This window comes from Phyllostomus hastatus, unplaced genomic scaffold (assembly GCF_019186645.2).
Source record: "Phyllostomus hastatus isolate PE091 unplaced genomic scaffold, TTU_PhHast_1.1 phas_contig_17, whole genome shotgun sequence".
NCBI lineage: Eukaryota > Metazoa > Chordata > Mammalia > Chiroptera > Phyllostomidae > Phyllostomus > Phyllostomus hastatus.
The window spans coordinates 38986319-38999907 of NW_025333664.1; the positions used below are offsets into that span (position 1 = coordinate 38986319).

General features: G+C 40.7%; 1 protein-coding gene across 1 annotated transcript; it reads left to right on the forward strand.

Annotated features, from left to right (window-relative positions):
- Positions 1 to 12239: 12239 nt before the first annotated feature.
- SCP2D1 (SCP2 sterol binding domain containing 1) lies at positions 12240 to 12710 on the forward strand. Its single transcript, XM_045832619.1, has one exon. The coding sequence runs from the start codon at positions 12240 to 12242 to the stop codon at positions 12708 to 12710; it is 471 nt and encodes a 156-aa protein (XP_045688575.1).
- Positions 12711 to 13589: the final 879 nt, after the last annotated feature.

The window sequence follows — 13589 nt, forward strand, 5'->3', positions numbered from 1 at the left end:
AATTTTTGATATTTACTCATGTTGTTGTGCCTATCAGTAAGGATCCTCATTTTTTATGTTTATTGACTTTAGAGAGAGGAAGGGATAGAGAGAAACACTGATGTGAGAGAGAAACATCAATTAGATGCCTGCTGTATGTACCCTAACTGGTGATCAAAACTGCAACCTAGCTCTGTTCCCTGACTGGGAACTGAACCTTCCACTTTTTGGTGTATGGGATGATGCTCCAACCAACTGAGACACACTCAGGTCAGGTCAAGGATCCTCATTTTTACATGAATAATTAGACAAAATCTTTTCAGATTCTCTTAAAATTTTTAGTTTCTATAATGTGTATACAGTTATAGTAACCATTGTTACATAATATACTTGAACAAATATCTTTCTGAAATGGGTATCTCTCCCGCATGTCTGTCAGAGATTTTGCACTTTGGTTATCATCTGTCCCCAACCCCTTCCGCCACACATACCCCTTTTAGAGTTTATAAATCTTTCAAAACTGCTGAAGGAATTTATCCGTATTTGTCCTATGGGCACAGTGTTTTTGATTTACTGATTTCAGCAAAATGTAGGGGCTGAATGAGCTCCTAGGATTAATTGCTTCTGACTTTTCTCCAAAAGATTCTTAGCAGTTTACCCTTCACAGGCCTCACAACAGTGTGTCCAAACTGTGGATTTGGGGAATAACTGAAAGACTTGGGAAGTTGTCCCTACTTTGCTATGGTTGGGCAACTAGAGTTCACAGCAGTGAGTGGGGAAATAATGAAAGAAAATAAGAATAAAGCTACATGTTCCTCTACAATTGCTAAATACCAATGCTCAACCTATTGGACCACTTTATTCCTTAGACTTAGCTTAAGGTTTTAACTGGCTCTTTCTTAAAATAAAGGCCACACTCATTGTGGCTCCTGGCTTTGTTACATGCCAATTTAGCTAAGCTAGAACTATGCTTCCTAGAATTCCTTTCCCCACAGACTTCCATCTGGCAGGAGCTTTGAAAGGCAGCAGTGACATACCACTAGTCTTTCCACCCTGGAAATGTCTGTGTATGGGCCTGGGTACTATTGCAGCTCATGGGATGGTCCTGGATTTGCTGGCTTACCTGTGAGCCTTGGGCAGTACGCAGCACCTCCTTCCTGCCTTTCTGACTCAAGAGATTTGGGGGCCTGCAGCAAGGTCAGCTATCCCAGACTACTGTCACCTTCCCTGATTTTTGGGCCAGGCTGTCTGTCTTGCCAGCCCAGCACTAGAGCTGTGTAACCAGCTACCTCCCACATATGTGTAAGGTCACATCCCTATAACAAATGCCATATCTGACATCATTCTTAATGCTGTCTCTGTGATTGCCTGAGTGGGCACACTGAATGATAAACATTTCTCACTATATAGGACATGTAGTATTCACTTTCTCTTTTCCTCTGTAACACCCTGATTTGATTCCACCACCCACACTTCACCATGTAGCCAGGAGATTCAGAAAAAGCTGGCTGAGCCCAGCATCAAAGATGGCTTGATGAACCTCAGCCAATCCTGGTAAGGGTAATGGACCCAGACCTGTCCAGTGAGATGGGGAAGTTGCTGAAGAACTTTTGGAGAACAGGCCCTTCAGAGAAAGAGATACATATAGGAGAAAATGACAGTTTTTGTTGCTCTATCATATGTTGCCTCTAACTACTGCTGCCACAAGGGATCCTGGCTGTAGAAGAATGTGCCACAGGAAGATGGAAGGACCTTAGATCCTTGAAGACTTATTGAGCTGCTCACGGAACAAACCCTGGAACAGCAGCCAATTTGTCTGTTTGCCTGGAACTTTCCATGGTTTTAGCACCAAAACTCCTGTGTTCGGGGAAACCGCTCAGTCCTGAGCATGCCCAATATTTGGTCGTTGTAGTCCTGCCTCAGAATTTTGATGGAAGATAATTCCCTTTACATTTAAGCTACATGAGTTGTGCCTGTTTTTGGTGCTGGCCACTGAAAGTATTCCCAATGGTATGGGCAGTAAAGAATGTGCCCTTTGTTTCTGATATCATTTATAAAAGAAGGATTCTAAAAAATGTTTTGAGCAATATTAGTATCAGTTTCATTATGGGCTGGAATAGTTTGTATGTTTTACCTAATTTAAAAAAGTTATCAATAGACATGCATATAAGGAAAGATAACTATAACTGTTCAGTTTTAGGTATTTGCTTGTCTTTGGGCCTTTGTTTAGCTTTGTCTTAAAATAGGAGTGCCATCTCATGGGCCCTGAGGAAAGGGGTAATCTCTGTTCCATATTTAAGTCTCAAGTAAATTACTGGGATTTTCAGACATGTTTGTACATGAGTCTGGGGTGGTTCAGTGGTTTTTCCAGAAAGAAAGGGTTTCTGGACTTGACACGGTCTTCCTGTGGGTATAGTAGATTAAGTACATTATTGATCTTTGCCCTTTCCTGTATCTATACCTGCCTTAGCTAAGGGAGCTTCAATAAAAATACCATGAACTGGATGGCTTATACCCAACAGAAATTTATTTCTGAGTTCTGGAGGCTGGAAGTCCAAGATCAGGGTGACAGCACATTCAGGTTTTGGTGTGAGTCCTATTCTGGGTTGCATCTTTACATGGCAAAGATCCAAGAGGGGGCACAAGCTCTCTCATGACTTTTATAAGGCAATTCATGAAGGCTCTACCCTATGACTTCATATTGTCCTAATTACCTTCCAAAGGCCCCACTTCCTAATACCATCACATGGGGTGGGGGAGGGTTTCACCATATGAATTAGGTGGTTATATTCAATCCATTCTGCCCCTGGTTGCCCCAAATTCATGTCCACATATGCAAAATACAATAATTTCATCCCAAGACCCCCCATCTTAACTTGCTCCAGCATCAACCCTAAAGTCCAAAGTCTTATCTAAATATCATATAAATCAGATGTGGGTGAGGCTTGGTATAATTAAGTTATCCTAAGTCAGCTGTGAACCTATGGAAACCAAACAAGTTATATATTTTCAAAATACAATAGTGGGACAGTCATAGGATAGATATTTTCATTGCAAAAAGGGGAAACAGGGAAGAAGAAAGTGGATATGGGTCCCAGGCAAACCCAAAACAGCAAGGCAAATTTTACGAGATTGTCATGCTGAAGCTTAACACTCTTTGGCTTCATTCTCTGCTGGTCAGACCTCTGGGGTCCAGTCTACACCTGTTTAGGCAGAGGTGTTGCCCGCAGATTTCTATCAGGCAGGCCTTGCCCCCAGGGCTACTGGATGGCCCCGACCCCAGAGGTTTCGGCAGACGTCCTCTGGCCTGTTGAAGGCAAGGCAATTATACTTTTGAAATTAAGTAGGGAAAGTGTCCATCAATAGATGAGTGCATAAAACATTTATGGGACATTTACACAATGGAATTCTACTTGGCTATAAAAAAGAAAATTTTACCCTTTGCAACAGTATGGATGGACTGGAAAACATGCTAAGTGAAATAAGCCAGTCAGAGAAAGACAAATAACCATATGATTTCACTCATGTAGAATCTAATGAACAAACTAAACTAACAAGCAAAATAGAGACAGACTCATAGTTGGAGAACAGATGACAGCTAGTGTGGGGGGTTGGGGGGCAGGTGGTAGAGGAATTGAACAAAAAGAAAAAAAGGACTCATGGACATGGGTAGCAGTGTGGTGATTGCTGGGGGAGGGGAGTATAAGCGGACTAAATGGTAATGGAAAAATATAATAAAGGTTAAAAAAAAGAAACTAAGGAGGGAGTCTTGGTGACCTCTGAATTGCCTTCAAGATGATTCTTCCCTTGTCTTGAAGAATGAGCACGTTCACAGCCAAATAGCTCTATAACTCTATCCTATAAAATTCAGAAGTCTTTCACTTCTTTCCACCTCCTTGCCTTCAGTTCAAATTGGCAGTTTTCTTTCTGGGGTGTCTGATTAAGTCCATGTGTACTTTACACCCATACTAATTTCCCTGTCAATGATTGCTTGGCCACACCCTCAGTGTACTCATTTTTTTTTTTTTTTTGCAATGTAGACAGGCTGAGAAATTTCCAAATCTTTAAGGTCTGCTTGCTTTTTGTTTAAAAATTCTGTCTTCAAGTAATTTCTTTCTTCTCAGATTTTACTATAAGCAGTCAGGAAGAGCTAAGTTTCACTTTCAACACTTTGCTTAGAGATCACTTCAGCTAGATATCCAATTTTATCACTTGAAAGTTCTGCCTTCCACAAAGCACTATAACACGAACACTATCAGGTTCTTTTCCACTTTAAAATGAGGTTCGCGCTTGCTCCAGTTTTCAACAACACATTCCTCATTTCCGTCTGAGACCTCATCTGAATGTTCGTATTTCTACCAACATTCTGTTTGGGCTTATTTAGGTTTTCTCTAAGAAGGTTGAAACTTTCTCTACAGCTCTATTTTCTTCTGAGTTTCTACCAGAATAACCTCTAAAGTTCTGTTCATGGAAATGTAGGGTTTTTTTTCTAGCATGCACTCCAAAGCTCCTCTGGCCTCTATTCATTGCTCAGTTACTAAGCTGCTTCCATAATTTTAGATATTTATATAGCAGTATCCCACATCTCAGTACTAATTTGCTTAGCTTAGGGTTCTATAACAAAAATACTATAGACTATGTGGCTTATAAACAACAGACATTTATTTCCAAGTTCTGGAGGATGGAAGTCAAAGGTCAGGGTGGCAGCATGGTTGGGTTCTGGTGAGAGTCCTTCTCTGGATTGTAGGCTGTTAACTTCCCACAGAGTGCTCATGTGGTAAAGAGCAAAGAGGGTACACATTCCATCTTGTGACTCTTATAAGGACACTGATTCCATTCAAGAAGGCTTTATTTACTCTTATGACTTCATCTAATCCTAATGACCTCCCAAAGGCCACATTTACTGATACCATCATATTGTGTGTGGGGAGAGGAGGGTAGAATTGCAACATAGAGTTTCTGGAAGAACACAAACTTTCAGTCCATAACAATACCCTTTGCCATGTAGCCTCGTAGTACCCTTCCACTATGATTCTGGTTTGCCCAGGTGATGTGCTTTAGCTAACAGGTATAAGCAGAAACTGGAAAAGAACTCACATAGTTTTAATTGTTTACTCATGCCTTGCCTCCACCATGACAATGTGCCTAGATTAGCCTGTAGGAGAATTAGTGTCACATGGCTCAGGCATGGCAACTGACAATCAGACAAATGCCAGACCTGTGAGGGAGCCCAAAGGAGACCAGAATGACTATCAGCTAAATCCATCATAAATTGCTGGTCCCTTAACTCATGAGCTGAAGTCAGTGAGTTTGGGGGGTAGTTTGTTACACAGCATCATTGCAGTAATTGATAACAAAGACATCTTTCACCCATCAGGGACAACATAGAAGAGCTATGAGAAGGAATTAAGTGTCTTGGTTTTTCATACCTCATACAGTTTAACTTATAAGTTACCCAGTAATCACCTACTTGAGCATGCTTATGTCCTGTTCAAAGATCAATGTAACTGTGCTATTTAAACTATATATAAGTGTGTGTGTCTTTAGGCTTTTAGCTTTGTCAGAAAATGGGGTGCCCTCACACATGGTCCACATCCCACCAGTGGGAGCTGGTCTCTGTTTCACATGTGTAATAGTCTCCAGTGAGTTAATTGGGGGTTTTAGGAATGGGATTTTTGTTTGTTGTAATTTGGTGATTAAAGATGGGGGCAGCATCCCCTAGATGGCCATATAACTTCCTTATAATGACTAGAATGATGCTGAGGTTGTTTCCCAGGATGCTGGTAGAAAGTCATATGTAACTATTTAAATTTATTACAACTAAATAAAATTAATTGAGTTCCAACTTCTGGTCAAGATGGAGGTGTAGGTAGGCATGCTTTGCCACCTTGCGCAACCACAGAAAGAATTACAACCAAATATCAAAACTAATAACACCCAGAACCATGCAAAAAGCAAGCTGTATGGAAGCCTGACAACCAAGGATTTGAAGAAGACACATTCATCCAGATAGGTAGGAAGGGAGGAGCCATGGAGATGGGCATAGAAATGGTGTGGCACAGAAAGGTGGCAGTGGCCACAGCAGTGGTGGAATGAACAGGAAGAGAGAGAGAGTGATCCTGGTCTCAGGCAGAGCACAGAGCCCAGGGTTCCAGTACCAGTAACATAGATCCCCGTTACCTCTGGTTATAAGAATCAGTGGGGGTTGAGGTGGTGGAAGAAAGTCCTGGATTTTCACTGCTTAAAGGGTCAGCACAGTCTTAGAATGCATGCAAACCCACCCAATCCAGGATTCATCATTGGGGCAGCAGCTGGAAGGGCACCAGTCACTGGTGGTGAAGTGACTGGAAACAGGGTGAGTGCTTGATGAAACACCAGAAACCAGGTAGCGGCCTTGTCCCCTCTACGAGCTCTTCCAGCTACAAAGCAGTGAAGCAGGTTTCCCCGCCTTGGCAATCACCTAAGGCTCTGCCCTATACAATTTACAGATGCCTTTTCTAAATAGGCCATGCTACTAAGACAGGGAGTACAAACAGCTCTACCTAATAGACGGAAGCAAACACAGATATGCTACCAAACTAAGAAGACAAAGAAAAATGGCCCAAATAAAAGAACAGAACAAATCCCCAGAAAAAAAGCACTAAGTGAAATGAAGATAGACAACCTATCCGATGCAGAATTAAAAACACTGGGTTATCAGGATGCTCAGAGAACTTGAGTACAGACAGAAAAAAAAAGAAGAAGAAATAAAGAACAAAATGAATGTCACACTAAGTGAAATAAAGAATAATCCACAGGAATCCAACAGAGAAGAGAAAAAACTGGAATTCAAATCAACAATTTGTAACATAAGGGAGAAATAAAAATTCTACCAGAACAACAGGAAGAAACAAGAATTCAAAAAAATGAAGAACCTCTGGGGCATCTCCAAATGTGCCAGCATATGAATCATAGGGATACCAGAAGGAGAAGAGGAGGAGCAAGCAAGTGAAAACTTATTTGAATAAATAATGAAATAAAACTTCTTTAATTTAGTGAAGGAAATAGGTATACAAGTCCTGGAAGCACAGAGAATCCCAAACAAGTTGGACCCAAAGAGGATCACACCAAGGCACATCATGATTAAAATGCCGAAGATTACAGATAAAGAGATAATCTTAAAAGCAGCAAGAGAAAAGAGGTTAGTTACCTACAAAGGAGTTCCCATAAGACTATCAGCTGATTTCTCAAAAGAAAGTTTGCAGGCAAGAAGGGCCTAGCAAGAGGCATTCAAAGTGATGAAAAGCAAGGACCTTCATCCAAGATTACTCTATCCAGCAAAGCTATCATTAGAATGGGAGGGCAGATACAGTGCTTCCCCAATAAGGTCAGGTTAAAGTAGTTCACCATCACCAAGCCTTTATAATCTGAAATGTCAAAATAACTTATCTAAGAAAAATAATATAAAAATATGAACAGTAAAATGATAACAAACTTACAACTATTAACAAATGAACCTAAAAAAAAACGAACTAAGCAAACAACCAGAAGAGGAACAGAATCGCAGAAATGGAGATCACATGGAGGGTTATTGGTGGGTAGGGGGAGAGTGGAGAATGGGGGAAAAGGTACAGTGATTAATAAGCATAATTGGTAGGCATAAAATAGACATGGGTAGGTTAAGAATAGTATAGGAAATAGAAAGCCAAAGAACTTACATGTACAACCCATGGACATGAACTAAGGGTCGGGGGAAATGCTGGAGGGTTGGGTGGTGCAGGGCAGAGGGGAATAAAGCAGGAAAATAGGACAACTGCAATAGCATAATCAATAAAATATATTTAAAAATTAATTCAGTTCCTCAGTCATACTAGCCATATGTCAAGTGCTCAATAGCCACAGGTGGCTAGTTGTACTGCTTTGGACAGCACAGATACAGAACATTTTCACTACTTCAGAAAATTCTTTTAGACAGTGCTGGTCTCATTACTTATGTTCAAACTTCTTACAGAATCTTTTCTGTCTAAACTAGTTTTTGCCGACCACTTGATTTTGACAGGTTCTCACTATTTATCCTCTGGGGAAAGTGAGTAATTGTTGTCTAGGTTATTTTATAAAACTCTAGCTAGCCTGTTTTGACACCCACAATGTAAATATGCTCTTTGTTTATATGTCACAAATCTCACCATTAAAGCAGAGTATTTATTTACCTATACTGACAGGGGAAATATTTCTTCTACCAGGGCAGAGAGGCTTGGGAGGAGTGAGGGCAGCTCAGCGATCCCCCAACTGGAGTTATTAAAACTCAAGAAAACCTGAGAGGGAAAAAAAGAAACTGAAGAACAAAAAGAGAATATTAGGCAAAATAATGCTCTATGACCAAGATCCCTTGAATTTACTTTTCCCTACCCCTCCACTGAGAACTAGTATTTCCTAGAGGATAGGGCCTGTCTCCATTCTCTGATTTCTTTAAGGAGGGATTTAAATTTTTTTATTTAGCTTTTTAATTGTTGAATTACAGTTGTCTTCATTCCCCCCCAATACTCTCCCCCACCTTACCGCCCCCCCACCTCCCACATTCAATCCTCCCTGTCTGATTGTCTTTGTCCATGGGTCCTTCATGCATGTTCTCAAGGAGGGATTTTCTTCCAAAGTGATTTCTCCCCAAATCACTCCTGGCCTCTCTTCACTGCTTTACTCACTTAAGTAAGGTGACTTTTTTGAGTGATGAAACTGGAAGTATAAAATGAGCTTCTTCGTGTCCAGAACTTTCCCTGTGGGGGCCCCTCATGACCACCTTCACATACAGAGCCCTCCCTGGAGAATGGCTGAAAGGAAAGTGGGGAACTCTGCCTTTCACTGTGGGATTCAGTTGGCAGGCACACTGGGGTCTCACATAAGTCTTTTCTTTGACCTGTACTTCTATCAGTGATAAAGGCAAAATTTTGGTTTCCATCTGCCATTCCTTGTCCTATTTCTCAGTTTCTTTAGAATTCAAGTAGGAAAGAGAAATGCTGTTTATTGGGTATTCCCACAGACTGCATACTCTTGGTAAAGAGTTTTCTGAAACTGCTCCATGCTTGATTTGGGTTGCACTTGTGCACTGGTCCCCAATTTAGCATGTGTCTGACTCCCAAAGTTGCAATCATTTCCAGCCAGATGTTTGTGTAGATTCTACTGCATGGTGGTGGTGAGGCTGGTAGAAGCTGACACAATTTAAATTGAGATTTAAAGGAAAATAGAATTTTTAATAGAAATAGAGGATAGGATGCTAGAGAAGGACAGATTTGGGAAGTTCAAGAAATGTTCAGGAAGGGAGTGTAAAACTCCCTTCCTCAGGTTTCCTGCAGGGACATGAGAGAAAAGTCTACACTTGCAGGAGTGTCTAACCTTTTGACATCTCTGGGCCACAGTAGAAGAAGAGTTGTCTTGGGCTACATATTAAATAGATTATGACATGTAATCACAAAAAAATCTCATAATGTTTTAAGTAAATTTATGATTTTGCATTGGGCCACATTGACAGCCACCCTGAACCACATACAGCCCAATGGGCGGCAGCTTGGACACCCCTGCTACAGAGATAGGGATAACCAATTGGTGATATTTCTCTTCACCTGAAAATCATTCAATATCTTTGCTGATCATTTTTTAAAAATTGAGGTGTAATTGACATATAACATTATTACTTTCAGGTGTACCACATATTGGTTTGATATTTGTATATGTTATAAAATGATCATTATAATAAGTCTACATAACATTCATTACTATACATAGTTACAAAAAATTTTGTGCATGATGATTCATGTAGCTTTAATTTGCATGTCCCCATTGACTAATGTGCACAGGAGCCATTCATATTGGGAATCCCTTTAAGGGAAGGAATATTTAATTATAAAAGATAGAAATACAAAGGCAACATGTATTCACCATGGAGCTGTGTTGTCCTCTGATATGCTGAGGTAGGAATGGCAGCCCAGTTGGGGACCTATCTGAATAAATCAGAAGGTATGACCCCTCCCTTGAGTGGGGGAGCAGATATGGTTGGTGATGGGGACCAGTTCTCTGTTGGTTGTTCACAGTGAATTTACTAGGGAGTTGTTTGCCTCTTCATTTTAAATTTTCTATGCAGACATTGTTCATATCTGGTGTTTTCAGAGTAGACTTGGTTTTGGAGACCAGTCAGTCTTGTTTAACTGCTCCATGTTGATAATACCACCTCATGCATCATGTACCAAAGAAAACATGCCAAAGCTTTTTTATTTTTTGCATTCCTCCCAGACAGAACAAAGCTAGCAGCAGCTCCATTTAATGTATCTTCCCTTACATATAAAAGCAATATGATGGGGAATGGATGCAGGCACCAGCTTTATGGAACTCCCAATGACCAAATCTGGGACACTTTGCAAGAAAATAAATAATGGTAATAATATATTATGACCTACAGAATAAAATAAATATCCACAAGTTCATATTGAAATAAATACATAACCGAATAAATAAAGAAGCAAGGGAGAAGGGACAGCTCTTCCCTACAGCAGAATTTCAATTTTTAAAACTGAAGGGAGTGATCAGAATAGAAAATGACCACTTAGCACATATCACACTAATGGACCATTGGTAGATGCAGAAAGGACTGGACTGAAATATAACATGAAACAGGATATTTGCAAAGTCTCAAAGTATCTCCCCACAAGATACTTCTTCATTACAAAGGAAAAAATAGTAACTGCAGTGGAGAAACCTAGCAGTGATTAAGGTCAACATAACCAGCAATGGGGCATACTGATACCATATACCCCTGATATAATGCACTGAGAAAGGTACAAGAGAAATTCTGTAATATTCCCTCCAGAAAACTTCACCCTAATCATTAGAAAGCATGAGGCAGACTAACAGTGGGTTCTAGAGTCATTCCACCTCTTTTTCAAACCTTGCTACCCTATCTACTAGCTGTGTGACTTTCAGCATATCACTTCATCTCCCCCCTTGCCTTAGTTTTCTTATTTGTAAAATAAAGATAAAAAGTAGTACCTAACTCAAAGTGCTGTAATAAGGATTAAAAATATTAATACATGTATAGTGCCTAGAACAATGTTAAAGTAAGGACTATATTATTATTTTCAACTATCATGTAAGACCAGCAGAATCTTCTCTTCTTAGAGATACGCCTTTTTAAAATTTTTCCTCCCTCTCACTGTGCTGGGAGGTTTCTGAATGATGCAGGTCTGCGCTGATTCCTTCTCCAACCTGCTATTTGGCTCTAAAAACATGTCCCTTCCACCAGCTATCAGATTAAGCCAAATCCAGCACTATGATCTGTTGCTTAAGAATTATCTACTTTTGTCCACAAACACAGTTTACAATAGCCAAGTGCTGGAAGCAACCTAAGTGCCCATCAGTAAATGAATGGATCAAAAATCTATGGTACATTTACACAATGGAATACTATGCAGCAGAAAGAAAGAAGGGGCTTCTACCCTTTGCAACAGCATGGATGGGTCTGGAGATCATTATACTAAGTGAAATAAGCCAGGTGATGAAAGACAAACACTATATGATTTCATCTATAAGTGGAACCTAGTCAACAAAACAGATAAGCAAGCAAAATATAACCAGAGACACTGAAATTCAGAACAAACTGATAGAGGGGAGATGGGAGGGGATAGTGGGGGGAGATGGGAGGGGATAGTGGGGGGAGAAGGGATTTCAGGAGCAACTAAAGGACCCATGGACAAAGCCAAAGCAGGAAGGATTGAGGGTGATAGGTGGGGGTGGGTGGGTTGGGGGGAAAGTAGTGGTGGAAAAATGGAGACAACTCTACTTGAACAACAACAACAACAACAATCAATCAATCAATCAATAAAATGAAAGAGAAAGAATCGTCTACTTTTGAAGGAATCACAATAACTGCTCTCTCATTTAGGGTGGCTACTGGGAGATGCCTGCGTTGGAAAGACAGAGCTCATGTCACCAAAAGACCTTCTCAAGCCAGTTTCCTTTATTTCTACCATGGAGTCCAGAACTTTCTGGGCTTATAAGACCAATAGCCCTGATTGGTTTTGGGGGGAGTGTGATCTGCCTCATAATTACCTCTTTGAGGCCTCACCCCATGTCACATTTTAGCACCTGTTTAGCCAATAAGACCGCAGCACATACACCAGCCTCATTCCCTGTCTGGGCCTTACCTTTGATGTCACAATCTGACCTGCAGATATTAATCTGGCCACAGTGGCTTACTAACCAGATGGCAAGGTCAAGAGGATCAGTACAGTAAGATGTGGAAGAGAACTGACCATCAACCCAAGATCAAAGCAGGGGATGGACCTAAGGCATGTCAGTGCAAGGAAACGGGCTCAGCTTGGAAACCTGCCATGCCACACCCTCTAGAGCTTTCAGAATTCCAGAGCTTCCAGGTGTTTGAGGACATTAGATATTATGTCAAAGAAGTGGGGGCCCAGCTGGTAAAGAAAGTCAATGCCATCTTTCAGCTGGACATCACCAAAGATGGGAAGATCGTTCTGCAGTGGACCATTGATCTGAAGAATGGGTCAGGGGACATGTATCCAGGATCTGCCAAGATCCCAGCAGATACTATTTTCACAATCCCAGAACCTGTCTTTATGGAGTTGGTTTTGGGCAAAATAAACCCTCAGAAGGCTTTTCTTGCCGGCAAGTTCAAAGTGAGCGGCAAAGTTCTGCTTGGCCGGAAGTTGGAGAGGTTGTTCAAAGACTGGGCTAAATGTTAAGCATGCAAAATACCAAGGAAATGATGAGAACCTCTCTTTGGTTATAATGTGGAGCAGAAATCATGCTTAAACTGAAGATTAAAACAAAAAGTATCCCATATTTTTACTCAAATTCTTCCTATTCAAGTTTGATTATTTTTCCTGCTAGTGTGTACATTTGCAGCGATGGTTACAGAACAGTAAAGAGTATTGGAGTGGTGTATCACCTAAAATCTTTTTCTTTTCTTATATTTATTTATACTGAAATATAGTAGGGTGAAATCCACATATAGAAAAATGGGTGGTTTTGACAGTTGGATTTAAATGGTATAATGACAGTTCCCGCCTGATTCCTAGTTTTTCTTAGTTTGGTGCTTTGGGGAAATAGTGATGACCATTAGTGAGTAAGTTTGGACTCCAGTTGGTAACTTGGTTCTCTGAGAAGACTAGCACAAGCTTGCAGAATTGTAAAGAAAGTGGACTGCAGAGTGATGTGGGTAGAACAGGCAGTATAAGTGATAGTGTATCATGACTTCTGATGGATTCAATTTTGAGTGAGTCGAAGGACTTGAAAGGTATTTTAGGCCACTGTTTCTTAAATTGGAGCATACATCAGATCAACTGCAGGGCTGGTGAAAGCCCAGGGTGCTGGGCCCCAACTGGATATTTAACTCTGAAGGTCTGGGCTGGAGAGAATGTGCCTTTCTAATAAGTTCTCAGGTGATGTTGATGGGAGCATCCTTGAGGAACACCTGCTCTGGTTCATGCTGCAGCTTTCAGTATTGATAATAATAACTGCCTTATTCTAGATCAGTGAGATGTTGTCCTTTTTAAAGGATCGCCTGGAGACAGATTATATAACCATTTCTGAAGTATCAGGATCTTGTGCAGTGAACATTT